The 22748-nt window shown below is 39.8% G+C and overlaps 1 protein-coding gene across 29 annotated transcripts in view; it reads left to right on the top strand.

Annotated features, from left to right (window-relative positions):
- Positions 1-22748, top strand: part of LOC110915448 (probable LRR receptor-like serine/threonine-protein kinase At1g07650) — an 81865-nt gene that overhangs the window by 22632 nt on the left and 36485 nt on the right. For 19 of the 29 annotated variants that reach the window (XM_022160148.2, XM_022160150.2, XM_022160144.2 and 16 more), the window contains 10 exons: positions 13902-13971; positions 14056-14094; positions 14187-14227; positions 14318-14691; positions 14807-15005; positions 15265-15333; positions 15415-15546; positions 16597-16715; positions 16876-17086; positions 17442-17679. In XM_022160148.2, coding sequence (XP_022015840.1) covers positions 13902-13971; positions 14056-14094; positions 14187-14227; positions 14318-14691; positions 14807-15005; positions 15265-15333; positions 15415-15546; positions 16597-16715; positions 16876-17086; positions 17442-17679 — 1492 coding nt within the window. The remainder of the gene's footprint in view (positions 1-13901; positions 13972-14055; positions 14095-14186; positions 14228-14317; positions 14692-14806; positions 15006-15264; positions 15334-15414; positions 15547-16596; positions 16716-16875; positions 17087-17441; positions 17680-22748) is intronic. The other 10 variants (XM_035985329.1, XM_035985330.1, XM_035985332.1 and 7 more) reach the window with 1 other exon arrangement.

Raw genomic sequence — 22748 nt, 5'->3', positions numbered from 1 at the left:
ACACAGTCACGAATTTGTCGAGGTAAGGCTTGCACACTCGGTTCATGAGATCCATAAAAACCGCAGGCGCGTTAGTCATTCCAAAGGGCATGACAAGGAATTCGTAATGACCATAACGAGTTCTGAATGCAGTTTTGGAGATGTCTTCATTACGGACTCTTAGCTGATGATAGCCCGATCGTAGATCGATCTTAGAGTAGTAGCTCGATCCCTGCAACTGATTTCGATTCGCGGGAGAGGGTAGCGGTTCTTGATGGTAACCTTGTTCAGCTCACGATAGTCGATGCACATTCGGAACGTGCCATCCTTCTTCTTAACAAAGAGTACCGGTGCTCCCCAGGGTGATGAACTAGGGCGGATAAATCCTTTATCCAATAGTTCCTGTAGTTGTGTAGAGAGTTCCTTCAGTTCTACGGGGGCTAGTCGATATGGCGCACGAGCTATGGGCGCTGCTCCAGGAGCTAGCTCGATTTGGAATTCAACCTGACGGTGGGGAGGGAGTCCAGGTAGTTCTTCAGGAAATACCTCGGGGTAGTCACGTACTACTGGAAAATCTTTAATCCTCTTTTCCTTTTCCTGCGTGTTGGTGACAAGTGCTAAGATGGCGGTGTGCCCCTTTCGTAAACACTTCTGGGCCTTCAAGAATGAGATAATGCCTGAGACTTCTCCGCCTTTGTCACCTTGTACAATGAGGGGTTTGCCTGAACGGCGGGGAATGCGAACCATTTTCTCTTGACAGAGGATTTCCGCGCGATGTTTGGATAACCAATCCATACCGATAACGACGTCGAAGCTTCCAAGAGTAACAGGGAAAAGATCGATGCTATAGGTCTGACCAGGCAGTACTAGTTTGCAGCCTTTGATAACATGTGAGGCCTCGATGTTTCTACCATTAGCCAGCTCGACGACATGATTAGAACTTAGTAACGAAGGCGGGTGCTTAAGCTTCTTACTAATACGTAGGGACACATAACTAGCATCAGCTCCAGAATCAAATAATACAGAAACATAACGATCATCGAGTAGGAACTTACCCGCCATGACGTTGGGGTCATTCCTCGCTTCTCCAGCTCCAAGCACAAAAGCCCTTCCCCTTGTACCATTTCCAGTGTTGTTGTTTTGGTCGTTGTTTCCAGCTCCCTGATTGTTGTTGCGGTTCTGGTTCAGTTCAGGGCAATTCTTCTTAAAGTGTGTCACAGCCCCCGATCCCTATCTCCCAGGAACGGGCGGCCGTGAGTCACTTTCGGTGGTATCACATTTATTTATCCAATTTGGCAGCGGAAATTTTCATCAGGACCGTAGTTAGGAAATATTTTAATCAGAGTAAACCACCATGTTTTATAACATTAAACATATGGGTAAAAACCCAAGTTTTCAATACACACGTTTCATAGGAATAAATCCTATTTATTTAATAAAAACATCCATTTTATTCTTAGGTAACTTTATTGCCACTTTTCCAAGCCTTCAGTGCTGTCCAGCTGGCTTCTATTTGGCTTTCACATTTTGTTACCTGAAACGTGTTTTAAAAACATTTTGTCAGTGGGAAATACTGGTGAGTGATTCCCAGTTTAATCAAGTTTAAGTAAAAACCAATTTGCAGTATTGAGGGCACATCCGCAATTACATTTGTATCCAAGACATCACAATTAACATGAGTGGTACGGTCATACTCAACTTATGGGATGTTACCACACCAGTAACCAAGTTTGTATACAAAACCCCAACATACCCACTATAATTGTATTCTTTACAAATACTCAATAACTGGTTTGTATATATTTAATTAAGTGAGGTTTTGTAAAAACAGTAAACAAAAAGGTTTACAAAAGTGGATCAACTCACAAAAATGAGTATATAAAAAGAGAATTAACTCACATTGCTGTCTTAGGTGATTCTTTAGGGTTTCCTGGTGAATATCTATAATTTACACAAATGCACGTGTGTTAGTATAATAACCCATTTTAACATTAGTAATACCCTCCCCGAGACGGCATTCCAACGACTACGTCGGGCAGAACCACGACAGCCGTTACGGAACCCTAGATCAATCGGGCAGCGTATCTAATACGTCTCCAGGGGTTATAATACTTACATCGTAGCAGAACCTCGCTATTTTAGGGGTATTGGACTCGGGTATAATGCCCACTATTTAAAAGTGTAGAGAGACAGAAAGAAAAATGAACGAAAGCGGACTGAAGGCCGATGGCCTCCATTTATAGGGCTGTAATTGAGTCCCCTCGCGGCCCGCGTGGAGTTTGGGCCGGGCTCATGCGGCCCGCGTCAACTCCGGGTCAAAGCGTAGCTTAGTCCGGTCACACACTAGGTTCGACACGCGCTGGACACGTGGCGGCTCCGGGTCATGCCACCATTTAGGACGCGCGCGGCCCGCATCAACTAAACCGAACATGTACGCGGCCCGCTTGGGCTTATGGTTTTGGCGATATACTGGTACACACTCGCGCGGCCCGCTTTAACTTGAGGTGAGGCCCTACGCGGCCCGCCTCAACCTAATAATTATTGTTTTTATTTATTTTATATAGTATAATCTATTTTGGGGCTCGGTTTTCACATACGGGGTGCATATAAAGACACATTGAGATATTTAAAATATATTAGGGTGTCGGAAATATTATGAGGATGTCTGTTTTACCGAGGGTTGTTATATCCTCCCCACCTTGTTTTAGAGCTCGTCCTCGAGATCTACTGGAACAAGTGTGGATATTTCTTTTGCATTTCTGATTCCAGTTCCCACGTGTATTCAGGTCCTCTTTTGGAATTCCATTTTACTTTGACCAGAACTAGTCTTTTATGTTTGAGATTCTTAACTTTGCTATCTTCAATTTGTAGAGGCTTCTCCACAAACTTGAGTTGCTCATTAACCTCTATATCCTTAAGAGGTACTACGAGTGATTCATCAGCTAAACACTTTTTAAGATTGGATACATGAAACACATCATGTATTCCTGCCATTTCTTCTGGCAGTTGTAGCTGATAGGCTACAGGTCCTATTCTTTTAAGAATTTTGAAAGGTCCAATATACCTGGGACTAAGCTTTCCTCTTTTGATGAATCTTACCACTCCTTTCCAGGGAGAGACTTTCAATAACACTTTATCTCCCACTTGAAATTCTAATGGTTTACGTCTGTTATCAGCGTAACTCTTTTGTCGATCACGTGCTGTTTTCAGTCGTTCCTTGACTTGAATGATTTTATCAGTTGTTTCTTGTACTATCTCAGGTCCAGATAATTGTTTTTCTCCAATTTCTGCCCAACAGACTGGGGTTCTGCACTTTCGTCCATAAAGTGCTTCGAATGGTGCAGCATTGATACTTGTGTGATAACTGTTATTATAAGAAAATTCTATTAAAGGTAAGTGTTCGTCCCAGTTACCTCCAAAATCAATTACACAAGCTCTAAGCATGTCCTCCATTGTCTGAATTGTCCTTTCGCTTTGTCCGTCCGTTTGAGGATGATAAGCGGTGCTTAGATTTAACCTGGTTCCCATTGCTTTTTGGAAACTTGACCAAAAATGAGAGGTAAAACGGCTATCCCTATCAGAAACGATTGATAAAGGAATGCCATGTAAAGAAACGATTTTATTTACATATAATTTGGCTAATTGTTCCATACTAAAGGTTTCCTTCATTGGTAAGAAATGAGCTGACTTGGTTAACCTATCTACAATCACCCAGATTGTATTATTACCTTTTCTTGTTTTAGGCAATTTGGTAACAAAATCCATTGTTATCAATTCCCATTTCCAAACTGGTATTTCTAATTGTTGTAACAAACCTGAGGGTTTCTGATGTTCAGCTTTAACTTGTGAGCAAGTTAAACATTTAGAAACATAAGCTGCTACATCCTTTTTCATCCCTATCCACCAGAAATTTTTCCTTAAATCCTGGTACATTTTATCATTTCCTGGATGCATCGTATATTTAGACTTATGGGCTTCTTCTAATATATGGTAACGTAAATTTCCTAATTTAGGTATCCACATTCTCTTTTTATGGAACCTCCAAATTCCATCCGTTCCTTGTTCTAATTCCTTAATCATTCCCTTTAACTTTTCAGTATCTTCCTTGATTACTGATTCTTGTGCTTTTCTAATCTGATTGTTTAAATCTACTTGTAGATTTAATTTAAGAGAACGTATCCTTTTTGGCTTTTCGTGATATTTTCGACTTAAAGCATCAGCCACCACATTGGCTTTTCCTGCATGATACTGGATATCACAATCATAATCACTAAGTAACTCCATCCAGCGTCTTTGTCTCATATTCAACTCTTTTTGCCCGAAGACATATCTTAAACTCTTATGATCCGTGAATATGGTAAACTTACTACCATAAAGATAATGTCTCCAAATTTTAAGGGCAAAAATTATGGCTCCGAATTCCAAATCATGGGTCGAATAATTTCCTTCATGACTCTTAAGTTGTCTAGATGCATAAGCTATAACCTTTTGACGTTGCATCAATACGCACCCATAACCTAACTTAGAAGCGTCACAAAAGACTACAAAGTCTTCAGTTCCTTCTGGTAATGCTAGTATGGGTGTATGGGTTAATCTTTGCTTAAGGATTCTAAAGGCTTCTTCTTGTTTTGGTCCCCATTCAAACTTAACAGATTTACAGGTTAACTTAGTTAAAGGAATGGCTATTCTAGAAAAATCTCGAATAAATCTTCTATAATAACCGGCCAATCCTAAGAAACTTCTAACTTCAGTTGGTGATTCTGGGGTTTTCCATTTGGTAATTGCCTCGATTTTCGTTGGATCTACATGAATTCCTTCATGGTTAACTAAATGTCCGAGGAATTGTACTTGTTCTAACCAAAACTCACACTTTGAAAACTTAGCATAAAGCTTCTCTTTTCTCAATAAACTTAAAAGTAAGTGCAAGTGCTTTGCATGCTCATCTTTACTTTTAGAGTAAATTAGAATATCATCTATGAAGACAATTATGAATTTATCCAAATATGGCTTACATATTCGGTTCATCATGTCCATAAATGCGGCTGGGGCATTGGTTAAACCAAATGGCATGACAGTAAATTCATAATGACCATACCTTGTTCTGAATGCGGTTTTAGGAATATCCTCTTCCTGTACCTTTAATTGATGATATCCTGATCTTAAATCGATTTTAGAGAAAAATCGAGCTCCTTGAAGTTGATCAAACAAATCATCGATCCTTGGTAATGGGTACCGATTCTTAATCGTGACTTTGTTCAATTCACGGTAGTCAATGCACATACGCATTGATCCGTCCTTCTTTTTAACAAATAAAATCGGCGCTCCCCATGGCGATGAACTTGGCTGTATGAATTCCTTCTCTAACAACTCGTCTAGTTGTTTCTTCAGTTCTTGCATTTCCGCGGGTGCCAAACGGTAATGTGCTTTGGCAATCGGTGCTGTTCCTGGTAACAGATGAATTCTGAATTCAACTTCCCTGTCTGGCGGTAGTCCTGGCAATTCTTTTGGAAAGACATCTGAAAATTGGGACACTACTGGGATATCTTTTAATTCTTTTCCTTTAGTGTTAGTGATTATTGAAATCAAATACACTATAGATCCTTTTCTTATACAACTTGCAGTTTTCATCACAGAGATGAATTTAGTGGATCTAAAAGGTTTATCTCCTTTAATTGAGATCTTTTCACCTCTTGGTGATTTTAATTGAATTGTCTTTTGATCACATAAAATACTGGCTTTATTGGCTATTAACCAATCCATTCCTAACACAACATCAAATCCAGCCAGATTCATTGGGTAAAGGTTTGCAATAAATTTTTGATTAAAAATTTCTATTGTTGCTCCCTGCAAGATTTCAGAAATTTTAACAGTTTCTCCATTTGCGGTTTCCACTAGACATTCTTGTGGTAGTTTAGTTAATGATTGATTTAAGAGTTTGCAAAACGAAGTATTAATAAAACTTTGGTTTGCACCAGAGTCAAATAATACTTTAGCAAAAATATCATTAACTAAAAACGTACCAGCAATTACGTCTGGAATCATCCTGGCTTCCTCTGTAGTTAGCACGAATGCTCTGGCATTTTTAGGATTTTTGTTGGTTGCAGCTGGAGCCAATTTCGGACAGTTTGTCCTAATGTGACCTTTTTCCCCACAATTGAAACACATTCCATTACTGGATTTCTTCTTGCAATTCTCTTCCTTGTGTCCTGGGGCCTTGCAAAAATTACAGTAAGTAGAGCATCTTCCAGAATGCTTCTTTCTGCAGGCTTTGCAGTAGGGTGCAGAGGTAGAACCTACATTCCTATGATTGGAATTCCCAGAACGGAATTCTTGAGTAAGCCTTTGGGTTAGGTTTCTCCTCTGGTCTTCTTCTCTAGTACGGATTAACTCATCTGTCAAGGTATTGGCTAGTTCTACAGCTTCCTCTATGGTTTGGGGTCTAGCTGCCTTGACTACATGTCTAATTTCTCCAATTAATCCCCAAATGTAACGGGAGATTAACACTGGTTCAGGTGATGCAAGGGTAGGTACTATCCTAGCATATACAAAGAATGTGGTAGTGTAACCCTTACTGTCTACCCCGGTCATTCTTAGATTCAGAAACTTATTTGCTATTTGTTCCTTTTCATTGGGAGGGCAGAATTTCCTTTCTACCATGTTCTTGAATTCTTCCCATTCCATATTATAAATCCTATCACTTCCTCTGGATTGGAGGATAGTGTTCCACCATTCTAAGGCTGCATTTTTAAACAGATTTGAAGCAAACATTATTTTATCTTCTTCAGCACACTTGCTTATTTTCAGAACTGCCTCAGTTTTCTCTATCCAGCGTAAAGCTGCAATGGGTCCTTCATTGCCCGAGAATTCTATTGGTTTGCAGGACCAGAATTCTTTGTAAGAACAACCATGTGGCATGGTTCTTCTTCTTTTGGGAACGGGCGCTTGAAGCATGGGTCCATTGTTCACGCTGTTTTCGGGTTCAGTTGGTCGCTTACTGCTATGCTTACTTTTATTATTCGCTTCCTGAACTGTTTGAATAATAAATGGCATTGCATCTATAATTCCCTGTGCCACAATATGCTGAACGGCACTATTATCCATTTGGTTTCCGTTGTTATTATTGTCCGAATTCTCATTAACCACGTTAATGTTATTCTGGTTATCGTTATTCAGATTTTCTTGATTTCCCGCGTCGGCCATCTGAATTTTAGACATTTACCAAATATTAATATCACAAATAATATTTATATATAGCAAATCACATGACACACACTTTTTAACCAAAAGCGTCGAACATTGCGACTTTTACTCTTTTTATATAGTATGCATCAATACACACCAGTACATAAATAAAAATTACAGTACCGACTGAAATGTAAAGCTACAATACTAATAGTATGCATCCGTAGTTTTTTTTTTTTTTCTAACACATACACACATATATTATTTGATTATTATTATTATTACTACTACCGTTTCTGCCATCACCTTCACTGATATGGATTTATCCAAAAATCCATATTACGCTCATCGTATTTCCATACGAGGCGTTCTCCCACCTGTCGCATTCGATCACTGCTTTCTAAAATTTCCTCTCCAAAAGTCCTAAGTTCTTGGACATTTTCTGCACTCATTGGGGGTGCAGGTTCTAGGACTGGGTTTGGAAACTGAGGTACGGGTTCCTGATATGGAGGCATAGGGGCTTGGTACGGGTATGGATTTTCTAAAATTTCCCTAACATATGCGTCACTAATGTTGTAGGGATCTTGAGGATCTAACCCTGGATAAGCTCCTAAGTTGGGCATTGGCACATTTTCCTGAATTGGGTTTTGTTGTACGTAGTCCCTAACATCGTCCCACCAGGGGTCGTAGTTGTTTGGGTCTAGAGGATTAGGTGCAGGTACCCTAGGTATCTCCTCCGGGTTGAAATCAGGCATTTCTATCTGGTCTTCTATTTCCATGGGTTGATCAGGATTTTGTGGTTGTGGTGCTAGCATTTGTTCCAGGTTTGGGTCGGCAGCAGTGGTTGCTAAAATATGGATATTAGCGATACCCCTATTGAGCATATCCTGATTATAAGCATCAGTTTCTCTTTTTGCTGCGGCTAACACTCGCTGTTCCTGCAACTTTTTCATTCTTTTCCTACGCTCGTACGCTCCCCTACTGAACCATCCCCTCTTTTTCTGAGGAAATGGCTCTTCAGACTGAGCCTTAAACACAAAGATTCCTTCTTCTGTGTCAGCAGAATACCCTGAGAGGGCAGGCTGAGAAGAGGAGGTGCCTTCGCTCCTAGGCGAACCAGACAGTTCACGATAGGCGTCAGAAGGTCCTTGGTCACTCATACTGTAAACTAACAAATAGTCAGATAACACATAGCAAGAAATACAATTATACATGTATTTCCATAGTTTATTTCCTAACACTTTGAATTTTGATGTCAGCAGAACACTTCTGTGGCTGAATCAGTGGCATAGCTCTGATACCACCTTCTGTCACAGCCCCCGATCCCTATCTCCCAGGAACGGGCGGCCGTGAGCCAGTTTCGGTGGTATCACATTTATTTATCCAATTTGGCAGCGGAAATTTTCATCAGGACCGTAGTTAGGAAATATTTTAATCAGAGTAAACCACCATGTTTTATAACATTAAACATATGGGTAAAAACCCAAGTTTTCAATACACACGTTTCATAGGAATAAATCCTATTTATTTAATAAAAACATCCATTTTATTCTTAGGTAACTTTATTGCCACTTTTCCAAGCCTTCAGTGCTGTCCAGCTGGCTTCTATTTGGCTTTCACATTTTGTTACCTGAAACGCGTTTTAAAAACATTTTGTCAGTGGGAAATACTGGTGAGTGATTCCCAGTTTAATCAAGTTTAAGTAAAAACCAATTTGCAGTATTGAGGGCACATCCGCAATTACATTTGTATCCAAGACATCACAATTAACATTAGTGGTACGGTCATACTCAACTTATGGGATGTTACCACGCCAGTAACCAAGTTTGTATACAAAACCCCAACATACCCACTATAATTGTATTCTTTACAAATACTCAATAACTGGTTTGTATATATTTAATTAAGTGAGGTTTTGTAAAAACAGTAAACAAAAAGGTTTACAAAAGTGGATCAACTCACAAAAATGAGTATATAAAAAGAGAATTAACTCACATTGCTGTCTTAGGTGATTCTTTAGGGTTTCCTGGTGAATATCTATAATTTACACAAATGCACGTGTGTTAGTATAATAACCCATTTTAACATTAGTAATACCCTCCCCGAGACGGCATTCCAACGACTACGTCGGGCAGAACCACGACAGCCGTTACGGAACCCTAGATCAATCGGGCAGCGTATCTAATACGTCTCCAGGGGTTATAATACTTACATCGTAGCAGAACCTCGCTATTTTAGGGGTATTGGACTCGGGTATAATGCCCACTATTTAAAAGTGTAGAGAGACAGAAAGAAAAATGAACGAAAGCGGACTGAAGGCCGATGGCCTCCATTTATAGGGCTGTAATTGAGTCCCCTCGCGGCCCGCGTGGAGTTTGGGCCGGGCTCATGCGGCCCGCGTCAACTCCGGGTCAAAGCGTAGCTTAGTCCGGTCACACACTAGGTTCGACACGCGCTGGACACGTGGCGGCTCCGGGTCATGCCACCATTTAGGACGCGCGCGGCCCGCATCAACTAAACCGAACATGTACGCGGCCCGCTTGGGCTTATGGTTTTGGCGATATACTGGTACACACTCGCGCGGCCCGCTTTAACTTGAGGTGAGGCCCTACGCGGCCCGCCTCAACCTAATAATTATTGTTTTTATTTATTTTATATAGTATAATCTATTTTGGGGCTCGGTTTTCACATACGGGGTGCATATAAAGACACATTGAGATATTTAAAATATATTAGGGTGTCGGAAATATTATGAGGATGTCTGTTTTACCGAGGGTTGTTATGAAGTGCCCCTCAGCTCCACACTGGAAACAACCCGTGACGTTCCCATGATACTGCTGCTGCTGCTGGTTCTGCCCCGCGGGACGTGGGCTCCTACAGTCCTTGGCCTCATGCCCCATCTTGTTACATCGCTGACACTGACTTTTCCCACAAGGCCCACTGTGATGTCGATTGCACTTGTTGCACTTGGGGTGGTTTCCGCGATAACCACCCTGTTGTTGAGGGCCCTTGTTGTTTTCAGTTTTCCTTTGCTGTGCTGGGGCCTGAGTGTGGTTAGCATCCTTGCTTTGATTTCCTTCCCACTTACGCTTGTTGTCATTAGAAGTTCCGGCAGTAGCACTGATCCTTTTGGGCAGCTTGCCCTCTTCTACGGCCTGATCAGTGAGTTTGTGAGCAAGACGGACGACCGGCTAAATGGTATTGAGGTTGGCTGCAGTCACATGGCTTCGGATTTCTGGAGCCAAACCCTTGATGTACAATTCGATTCTTCGATACATAGGCCGAGACATGTTTGGGCAAAGAGCAGCATAGTCGTTGGACAGTTTGGTGCAGGTCTCAATCTCTGACCCAACCATCTTAAGCGCAAAGTACTCGTTCTCGAGTTTGTGGATGTCGTCCCGGTGACAGTACTCCTCCTTAATCATGTCCTTGAAATCCTCCCACGCAGTAGCATTAGCAGTTTCTAATCCAAACATCTGAATTTGCGCCTTCCACCAGGAAAGCACGTTTCCTTCAAGCGTACCAGTAGCAAACTTCACCCAATTCGCAGGGGACACTCACAGACAGCAAAGACAGCTTCAACTTTCTCAATCCAGTGCAGAAGACCTATGGCACCCTCAGTGCCATTGAAAGGGAGAGGCTTGCAATCCATGAAAGTTTTGAAAGTACACACGTGTGGTTGCGCAGGTGCATGCTGACCTGTTTGTGAGAAGCGAAGCATATAGGTTTAAGGATAAAAGACGACGCGGCGGAAGGATCTAAACATCCTAGGATAACGAGTTTACCTCCAGGGTGAGCTGCGAAAGCTGCAGCCACCGTGTTAAGCAGGTTAGTGAATTGAGCCTGAGTCATGTTAATGTTTCCTCTTCCACGTCCACTCATTGTCTTCATAAACAGAAAACATAGTATGAGTGTGGTGTCGTAATGTAGCGAGAATGAGATAGGAGAGAGAGGTGTATTTATCTATGTAGGCACACTAGTACGTATAACAAAACAGAAAACATAAAGTAAGTAAGCAAGTAGACACTAGTCCGAGCTATGAGGTCTATGTGCTGAGCCTTGCACTTGGAGTGTAGTGTCGTCACGAGTCACGGGTTATAGTCTGTTTTTTCTCAAAAAGATTTTTCCCCTTTTTAAAACCAAGTTGACTATAACCAATGGCTCTGATACCAATCTGTCACACCCCCAAAATCCACATGCGGAACACCACCGCTTGGAGGTGTGACTGACCAGGATCCAGCCACCAATTATACTGAGCAATTTAATTAATAACATAAGTAATACTCACCAACCACAAGGTTGGCAAATATCATAATCAAAGTTCAAAAGTATTTAAGGTTAAGTAATAGTTCAGATAAGTGGCGGAAGCATAGACAAAATAGTTTAGAACAAGATTCTTAGTTCAAGTTTATTTAGAACCCAACACACGGGTTAGACGACCACTACACATCCGCAAGCTGCAAGCTCCTGAGTCACTGGGTACCTGCAAAGCATGCAGTAAGGTGTCAACATAAAGTTGAGCGAGTTCACTAGTTGTCCAGTTTTAGTTTTCGAAAAACATAAGTTGTTTAGATAAAGCATTTATAATCACGTTGTGGGGAGCTACCCCATCTGTAAGCTCACTAAACTGTAGATACCGAAACTGTTGACGGAAAGTTATTGTGCCCCGAGTCAATGTCCATCGTCATTGACCAAGATGCAAGGTCTACTAGTTCACGCCCGATCTCCCCCGGTCACGGTGTGAGGTTGTCAAACCTAATAGCGCTATCAACTAATAACCCGTTCGCCCCCGGCGATTAATCGGTACTGTAAGCAGGGACTTAAAGTGATAGAGTTTCGTTTAGCTTGGCTAGTTGTGATTTATAAATAATATCCAAACGTATCTCCCCCGGAGATAGTAAATACCCATTCGGATTTCCCCCGGAAATAATAGTTCAATAGTATTTTTCCCAAAGTTGGCAGTTTGTCCGTGTCCCTCCTTGGGACGCATGCTTTTAGTGTGTGAGCTCACCTTGGGTTGCTTGGCAGATTTAGGTTACTTGTCAAACACGCTGGTCACCACGTCCTAACATGGTCACCAGTATAGGTCAGGTTTGGTGTACAATTAATCACGTATATCTTACAAGATTCTAACACAATACATGCATTTTTAACATATAAGTTATTGGGCCGGCCCTAAAGATTCACACAGTTGACAATTAGTCCAGCAAAGCAGATAGTCCAAACAATCAGGCAACCCAAACCAATTCAAGTTATGGCCCAATAACTAAGTGAGCAGCCCAGTCGAGACAAGGGGGTCTCGACTCGAGAACTTGCGGTCTCGAGTCGCAACCCAGAGGTCTCGAGTTGTACTGGCTGGTTTCGAGTGGTGCAGGCTTGACTCGCAACCTCAGAGGTTCCGAGTCCGGTCTCGAGTTGTCACGAGGAGGTCTCGAGTCGCAACCGTTGCGGTCTCGAGTTGTCAGGCCGTGGTCTCGAGTCGCAACCGTTGCGGTCTCGAGTTGTCACGCCGTGGTCTCGAGTCGCAATGCTGGTCTTGACTTGTTCACGTGCTGATTCAGATATATCAGGCCAATTTGTACTATGCATCAGGCCCATTTTAAGAAATAACCAATGAGGGTTAACTAACAAGTTTTCTAAACTGACAATTAATTATAATGGATCAAACATTACCTTTTTCAAATCTTCAACCCATATTCAACATGTTCATCATAAGTTCATCATTTTAGGGTTTTTATATTAAACATAACCATGCATTCTTTGAACCAAAATCACATGTTTAACAAGATCATTTTGCAAGAAACAAACGAGACATTCATTTTGTAACCTTGAACATAGTTCGGTTGGCCATAAACACTCTTAAACTACCATTCATTAGCCATTTTTTTAAACATTTTATCAAGCATTAACATATAATGGTTTACACATATTGTTAATACTCACAAATCATGCGAAAATCATGCATAACACTTCTAACTAAACACCTTCTAGTTCATAAAACACACATATATCCTACACACACATTAGAACACTAACCGGTTGTGAAAAGGCACCGAATCAAGGAGAAACCGAGAAAGTGAAGTGTCCGGGTGACGATGACGAGCTTGACCGAGTTTCTTGACCGAGATTCTTTGTTGTTGCCGGTTAGATCCGAGCTTGAACCGAGAATTTGGGAGAGAAGGTGGTGTTGTTGAGGGTTTTTAGTGAGAGAGAAAAGGAGTGTGTGTTTGTGTAAAAATGAAGGAAGTGGGGGAAGGTTTGGGGGTTTTATACTTGGTTTCGAGTAGGCTAAGGGGGTTTCGGCCCAACCAGTTACGGCCCACTCGAGACCGAGTGGTCTCGAGTCATGGTCTCGACTCACTAGCACAAACTCATAAATATATATATATATATATACATACATACATACAACACGTAGCATGTAAGAAGGTCACATTTTCATTTAATAATGTATATACAAAATGATATTACAAGATGTTTGTTCGGGAAAACCTAGAGTGTCACAAGTAACCTTTTTTTGACTTATTAAGATATCAATCTAGTAAGATAAGTTATTCTTACGCTTGTGAGTAGAATAATATTTTTTTTAGAGGGCCCCGATTTTAAAATTCGCTTAGGGCCCCCAAAAAGCTTGGGGCGGCCCTGTATACCAGTACCCATGAATGTTGTTGTGGATGTTGTTATGCATTTGGCGGTAAAATTGTTTTTGTATTTTCTGACATTATTGTGTTTATACTCAGGTGTTGCAGTAGATCTTTCCTACAACCACTTTAGTAAAGAACCAGTGCTTCAACGTTGTCCTGAATCAGTGTAAGCTTTCAGATTCTAAATACTCTTTTCTTGTTCCCATAAAACTTCAAGCTATAGTCTATGCATGACTTCTTCATTTACTAGGAACTTATTCCGAAGCCACGCTAATTATGGAAACGAGTCGTAAGCTTATACCCTACTTGTGGTTTTTAGTATTAATGGATCTTCAATTCAAAGAGATAAACACCATGTTTTTCATGTTTCATTTAATGCAGCGACCTTGCAAATTGCTTTAGCCAATTTCCTTGCTCCAAGAGTGAGCAACATTATTTCAGTGAAGTTAAATTTCCTTCTTAAATACCAAAGTAAAGCTGGTCCATTTTATGTTTCTGATTTGTTTGTCCAGACTACAGTTCAGTTCATATCAATTGTGGTGGGACAGGAGTTATCATAGGAGACAAGGTTTACGAGGCGGATGATCAGGATCCGGGTGGACCTGCAAGATTTCGTCCTTTAAATGATCACTGGGGATTTAGTAGCACAGGAAATGTATGGAATGTTAAGGATTATCGATATACAATAAATAATGTATCAAGACTCACTATGAAAGACTCCGAACTCTACACAGTCGCTCGCCGCTCCCCACTATCTATCACTTACTATGGTCGTTGTTTAGTAAATGGAAGGTATAAGGTGACTCTACATTTTGCTGAGATAGTATTCAGAGATAATAGATCTTACCAGAGTCTTGGAAGACGTGCTTTTGATGTTTATATACAGGTTGAATTTTGGTCTTGCTTCTAAAATTACTGAATTATTTTATATATTTCACTTAGAAATTGAAAAACAGAAATAAAAAGATACAGAAAACTTTTCCTTTTTTTCTACCCTGCAGGGTGCAATTGAACTAAAGAATTTTGATATCAAGCATGAAGCAGGAGGGGTTGATAAGGCAGTAATAAAAACAATAGAAAATATTCATGTAACTAATAAAACATTAGAAATACGGTTTCAGTATGCTGGGAATGGCACAACCGCAGTCCCAAGGGATGGAGTATTTGGACCTATGATATCTGCCATTTCTATGGAGGCTGGTATGCTTATTGTCCTAGTGTTTTCACTTTTGATTTCATCACAAATGACCAATCGTTGTCATATAAAAAAATTGTAATAGAGTTTGAATAAAAAAGTTAAAATAAAAGAATCTAGAATTTTTATAGTAGATATTATATCCTAATTTATATGAAAATAAATAAATATAAATGCATGATCATGTTTTGTTCTACTCGATCGGGTGTCTGGGAAAAAAATTAGTGAAAGTGATATTGTGAAAAAAAGGTTTTATGTTGGCAGGCCGGAGGGTCAACGGTCCGGATCCCCATGTAGTTCCGCCACTAAGTTTAAGGGTGAAATATGGGTCACGTAAGTGTAGACGTGTGTGTAAACATAAAAAGTTAATATAAAATCAGCTTTAATGTGATTCTAATATTTTGCTTCCCATAGAGACCAAGTCTGGCAAACGAAGTATATTCATAGTCATTGGAGCAGTGACTGCAGTGTTGCTCCTTACTCTCATAGTCATTGGTGTTGCATGGAAGAGAGGTTATATAGGGGACAAGAAATCTCGAGAAAAAGGTATTCTGATATGAGTAAGGTTAAAGAAATTTTTAACACAACCAACATGGGCTCAAGCTAAGAAAGTAAATCCTCCTGATGAAATTCATTTAAATTTATACAATATTATTATTAGGCGCTGGGTCGTTGTTATTCTTTTTGTTTCTTTAAAAAATCTGTTAGCTCAAACAAACAAACTGGTCCACTTTTGGCCGATAATAGTCTGCGTTAAATATAGGTTAACGGAGTTAATTTTTTTTCCGACTTACAAACTGATGTTTTATGGCTTTTGATTAGAATGAGAATACGAGTTGATTGATGTAAAATTTACCTTCGGAAATACTGCCCCAAATGACGAAAACCGTGCTTCAATTCGGGTGTTTAAACTTCTAATTAACAAAAATCAAGCTGTTTGAAGGATCATTTCTAGGTAAGTTTTACATAAATCGACTCGTATCCTCGTTCTGATCAAAATCCGTAAAACATCAGTTTGTAGTAATTCGGAAAAAGGCCAACTCCGTTAAGCTATTTTTAACAGCGGAGTATTATCGGCCAAAAGTGGAACAGTTCGGATTATTATCAGACAATCACTAAGTTAGGATTATTATCGGCCGAATTGAGAAAACTGAGATTATTTAAATGCAATTTGCCATTTTTTAAAGCACATTGTTGGTTATACAGATGTTTAGTTTATTCATGATTATGTATTCTAGTAAAGAAAAATATTTCCAAACTTTTGAAGTATTCAAATACCTTAGTATAAATTGTGATTACTAATGTCACAAAGGAGTAGAATTAGATTGAATATTTCACCAATTAGCTAAACAAAATTAATTATGAAAGTTCGTGAAAAAAAATTGCATAATAGAGACCAGCAACAACAAATTTTCATAATGTTATAACTCAAAAAGCCTTGCATTAATTTCGGTTATTTAGAAAGCTAAACTTCAAATTTGGTTTAGGCCAGCTCTAATCCTCTATCCCCTCAATGACATTGAGGTTTGTGTTGTGGCTACTTAAGCCATTAGTTAGGCACATTTATTTCATTGATAATATACCTTTTACTTGCAGATATAAGGGGAATCGATTTGCAGACAGGTGTATTCACATATAGACAGATCAAAGCTGCCACCCGCAACTTTGCTGATTCAAATAAACTTGGGGAAGGTGGTTTTGGATCAGTCTACATGGTAATTATTGAATATATAGTGATATATTTTTTAGTGTTGCACATTGTTATATTACAAAGTTTTATTTGTTTGGTGCTCAAATTCAAAAGAAAAAAATGAAAGAAACTAATGAACGTATTAAAGGTGTAGTTGACATGAACCTATAATCCATTAATTGTAGGGCACACTACAAGATGGAACTCTAATCGCTGTGAAGAAACTTTCTTCTAAATCAAGTCAAGGAAATCGTGAATTTGTGAATGAAATAGGGATGATAGCCAGTATTCAACACCCTAATGTTGTAAGACTACATGGGTGTTGTGTGGAACGCAACCAACTACTGCTTGTTTATGAGTACATGGCGAATAATTCTCTAGCACATGCTCTATTTGGTATTCTCCTTTTCTCGCTCCATCCCACTTAGTAATGAAAAAAGTAAACAAAGTCAATCTTTGTAGTGAACTAAAGGTAACGATGGGCATTCAAAATGATAGGCTATTTGTAAAAGAAGGAAATGTTAACAATTACACCGGACACTCCAAAATGGAATACGTAATCAATTCTGGAATAATATTTGTGTATTTCTCATGAGAAAACAATGACTAATACAAAATAAAAGGCTATGAAAAGGAAACCAAGTAAATCGAAGCTAGGAGATTAAATCAAGTCAACCCACTAAATATGATTGGTATATCTAACCACACACAACTTCTTGAATAACATACATTTTTTTTTTTTATAAATCAGATAATGATAAAGCTATGATGGAAATAGATTTTCCTACAAGACAACGAATTTCTATTGGGATAGCAAAAGGTCTAAAATTCCTACATGAAGATTCAGTGCTAAGAATGGTTCATAGGGATATAAAGGCAACAAATGTACTTCTTGATACTGACCTTACCCCAAAGATTTCAGATTTTGGTTTAGCAAAGCTCAACGAAGAAGAAAACACTCACATCACAACGACAGTCGCCGGAACAATGTGAGTTCCTTGTTAACTATACTCATTTTCTTTGACTTGCATCATTCTTTCATTATATATGTTACTCTCCTCTACGAATATCTCCACTTACATTATAAGTTTTAGAATGCGCCACATAATAAACTCCTTGTCATGGAGTTATCTTTCCAAGCTTCTATAAATGATGTAGTGTAGGTCCCTCGGAGGATGAGGTCAAACCTTAACCTTGTTATGTGAAACACACTAGCAAGTGCGGAATCCAAGCTAGAGTGCAAACCGAGATGAAACAAGCACAAACACAAGACACACAATATTCACCGATTAACACCACTTGTATTAATACGTATGAAAGGTTCGGTTACAAGCTCAATGTTTACAAATCTGTTTTGCAAACTCTCTAAGTGTGTGTGTTCTCACAGAAGTGTCTCTGTGTTCTTGAGTGTCTATCTTTCTGTCTCTCTTGTGTCTCTCTCAGAAGTGAACACATTACATGGGTATATATACCCAACACAGATCGTCTGGTCGAAGGATCAGATAGATTGATCGAAGGATCATCTATCGACCTGAAACCTGTCGAAGGATCTACATATACCTCGAAGGATGATCTATCGAGGTCCATCATCATCCATCGAAGGTTTATCTTTCGTGCTTATCGAAGGATCTAAACTATCCTTCGATGAGACATCCTTCGACACAGACATGTTACAGCCATTTTCTAACTGTTTGGCCAAGTCAAACCAGGAGGATGGTTGACTTGGTCAAACTTACAGGACTAACAAAGGACATCGTCTTATATCATACAGAATACAGACAAAATACAGACACAAGTGCACCAACAAACTCCCCCTTGGCTGTAGCTTTGTCTCGATCTTTGTGTCTTCAAGTCTTTGACGTCCTTTCAAGTCTTCAATGTCGGAGGATCTTCAAAGTCTTCACGTCTTTAAAGCAGAAAGTGTATCAACAAACTACCCGTATCAGGTAGGAAGTGTGTTGACAAACTCCCCCTTAACATAAGCTCCCCCTTGAGTTATGCTCGTGAATGACTTGATCTTTATAGCTTGAGATCCTTGTGTTGTTGATGATGGTCAGCGGCAACTCGATCATTTTCATCTTTTGAGTGCCTTCACGTCGTGTCTTCATTCCGAAGCTTGTCATCGACTATGTTCTCCTTGCCTTTAGAATCTGCACATGCAAGAAATCTAAACGCGTAATGAGAACAACTTCTTGGAATATAGTTAGCATAAACAAGTGACACACGAATGACCATGTCACAATCAAACACCGTCCGACAGTTTGAAAGTTTAACGAATTTATCAATTTTAGTTTCTAACTTTCAAAATTTGCAAATTTCGACCGCTTATGAAGATTTAGTCAATTCGGTTTTCAGTCAGGTTTCAGGTAACGAAGACTCGAGCTCCAACATCGTACGATCGAAAATAAAGTAGAAATAAAATCTTTTTTGCTTTTATAAAGTTTATATTAAAACACACCTAAAATCTTTTTGGTATTTTTGAAATTTTTTTTTTAAATGTAAAGACTAAAAGCAGTAAACAAATATATACAGACATTTTTTTTGAGTTTCGAGGGTAAGAGAATCATATCAGTGTACGGTCATGCCAAAGTTCTCTTGTTGTTCAGTTAGTTAACATTAAGATAAGCATCCTATAACAATTATCGGTATTGTTGTCCACTTAAACTCAACTTATCAGATGTAATCATGGCGAGGGGATACGTTAAGGTATGATTTATACTTACCGACCGGTGTTCATCCACATCACGACACATTCCCGTATCAAGGTATGCACGAGGGTTCATCTTACCGGTGAGTATACCGATTATCATCTGTTTGACCGTATATGATGTGAGATTCTCACTTATTTTGATTTGAAAACAAGCCCTATGTGATAGAATCACTTATTGAGGAGGAACTTGATTTTCATATGCATGAGGGCACAGGAGCAAGTCCGTGAACAGGTCAGTACTTCCGTACAGCAGAGAGACGAACTTGACTCCCGGAAAAATGTGATATTATATCACTTATTTGATATGGACATGTGATTGTTTATCACTTATTGAGGTCGAATGCAGTATGTACACGTATGTATAGTATCATGGAAGATCTAGACTTGCGTCCCCGTTATTTTTCGGTAAAAGATATAACCATGATACCCAGATGATAAGCAGCATAAAGACCGAATATCTCAGAACCTCGGCAATCTATCAAACGAAATTTCGGTACTAAGACCATATGCCAATGAATGGTTCCCACCTGGTCTTCAGTCGATTTATGATTTATATCACCTTGCACACTTTAAAATGATTGTGAGCCTACCGATACATCTTATATAGAGCTGCTTATCGTTTTTCATTTAAGGTTTAAAGAGGTTTGGATAGACCACTGATGTACTATCATTTTCTCTTTTACTCGCCAGGAAACTCATTTTTGTTTTTCTATTGTTTTTGTGTTTTTGAAATTTTTTCGATGTTTTTGGATTTTTAGATTTTGGAGTTACTCCCCCTAAAATCAACAAACTAAGACAAATTTAAAAAACACAAAGATATTTACAAAAATGATTTTCCGATGTTGGTTTTACTCTTGCTTGACCTTAATGCCGTTTACCAATAATAAAAAGTCAAATCTTGATTTGTCAAATGCTTTGGTAAAAAGGTCGGCACGTTGGTCATCGGTGTGGACCTTAATAACATCGATTAGCCTTTTCTCAAAGCAATCACGTATGAAGTGATATTTGATTTCGATGTGTTTAGTCTTTGAGTGCTGCACAGGATTTCTAGTGATCTGTAATGCAGCAGAATTATCAACGTAAATAGGAGTAGTTAGGAATTCAAAGCCGTAGTCGTGTAATTGTTGTTGGATCCAAAGAACCTGGGAGCAACAACTTGAGGCAGCAATGTATTCAGCTTCGCATGTTGATGTAGCGACGCATGTCTGCTTCTTGCACTGCCATGTGACTAGGCGATTTCCTAAAAACTGACATCCAGCCGTTGTGGATTTGCCGTCGATTTTGCATCCGCCAAAATCAGAATCACTGAATGCGATCAATTCAAAGTTATTATCCCTAGGGTACCATAGACCGGTGTCAGGGCAACCCTTCAAATAACGAAAAATCCTTTTGACAGCTGCAAGATGTGAGGCCTTCGGGTTGACTTGATATCTGGCAAGCAGGCACGTTGGGTACATTATGTCTGGCCTTGATGCTGTGAGGTACATAAGAGATCCGATCATTGCGCGATAGTATGAGGGGCTAACAGCTTCACCCTTCAAGTCTGGGGTAATTCCGTGATTTTGTGGCAGTGGGGTACCAATGGGCGTTGCATCAGACATCTGGAACCGGCTCAAGATGTCACCAACATATTTAGTCTGATGAATAAATATCCCAGACTCAGTTTGTTGTACTTGTAGGCCCAAAAAGAAAGTCATTTCCCCCATAGCACTCATCTCGAATTTATCCTGCATTATGCGCTCGAAATTCCTACACAAGACATCATTAGTAGAACCAAAAATAATATCATCAACGTATACCTGTACCAGAAGAAGATCTCCATCTTGTTCTTTGATGAAAAGAGTACAGTCAATAAGACCTCTTCGAAAACCGTTCTCCAGCAGATAGTTAGATAAGGTTGCATACCAAGCTCGCGGTGCTTGATGAAGACCATATAGAGCTTTGTTGAGCAACCAAACCCGATCGGAATGGATAGGATCTTCAAAACCTGGAGGCTGTTTGACGTACACCTCTTCTTCAACCACACCATGTAAGAATGCACTTTTCACGTCCATCTGATAAACCTTGAATCCTTTGAAGGACGCATAGGCTAGAAAGATTCGAATTGCTTCGAGACGTGCAACAGGTGCATACACTTCGTTGTAGTCGATCCCTTCTATCTGACGAAAACCTTGAACGACTAAACGTGCTTTGTTCCGGATAACAACTCCGCAGTCATCCTTTTTGCATTTGAAAACCCAACGGGTACCAATCTTTTTGTAACCAGCAGGTTTCTCTACGAGTTTCCAGACACCAAGCTTCTGGAATTGTTGCAGTTCTTCCTGCATTGCCTCAACCCAAGAGTTATCTTTCATGGCTTCTTTCCAAGTTCTTGGCTCTTCCTGTGAAACATAACACGCGAAAGACCAATCGTTTTGTTGCCCGGATTCTCGAATAGCTGCATACAGTCCTGCATTGTTGTTGTTTCGCAACATGTTTCTTGTTTGAATGCCACTTTGCACATTTCCAATGATGTTTTGTTGAGGATGGGTATTATGAATCCTTGTTTCTGGATTATCTGGAACTGGAATATTTATACCCAGATTGTTGAAATTCAGATCAACAACTAAATCAATGCCCGGAATTGATGAAGAGGATGATGCAGTAGCTTCAGCTGTTCTAGGGGCATCCACTGGAGGAGTACCCTCTGAAGTACCATGAACTGCTGTTGTTGGAGCTTCTTGATCTGCATCTAGAAATTCATCATCCTCTGAAGATTCGTTCAATTCGGTTGCATCATGAAAATCCTCATTGTCGAGAGTATTATTGTTCACCGAAGAAGGTTCTTGATTGACAAGAATTGGACGCACCACTGGCAAAACTGTTGCATTGTCACTCTCGAAAAACATCCTTGCCGCAGCACTTTCTTCAACGGCTTCAACATTGATCGAATTGAAAAAGTCATCGTACTCAAACATCCAAGGCTGACCAGGACATTTAACTGGCAAAGTGTGCCTTTGTACTCTGACCTCAGACCATTCCTCGACCCTTTTAGTCTCCAGATTCCAGACTCGTAAGTTAGGGGTGGCATACCCAAGAAAGTATCCGTCAATTGCTTTTGCCCCAAACTTTCCATTAGGATCGATGATTGTACATGGAGCTCCAAACGGTTCAAGATAAGACAAATCTGGTTTCCGTTTTTGAAGAAGCTCAAAGCAGGTCTTGTTGTGCCTTTTGACTGTAAGGACTCGGTTCAATGTGTAACATGCAGAGGCCACAGCTTCAGTCCAGAATGGAATGGGCAACTGCGACTCTACCAACATTGTCCTAGCAGTCTCGATCAATGTGCGGTTCTTACGTTCAGCGACG

This window comes from Helianthus annuus, chromosome 16 (assembly GCF_002127325.2).
Source record: "Helianthus annuus cultivar XRQ/B chromosome 16, HanXRQr2.0-SUNRISE, whole genome shotgun sequence".
Lineage (NCBI taxonomy): Eukaryota > Viridiplantae > Streptophyta > Magnoliopsida > Asterales > Asteraceae > Helianthus > Helianthus annuus.
Note: the sequence above shows the minus strand (reverse complement) of the source record. Positions and strands in the feature narration are given on the sequence as shown.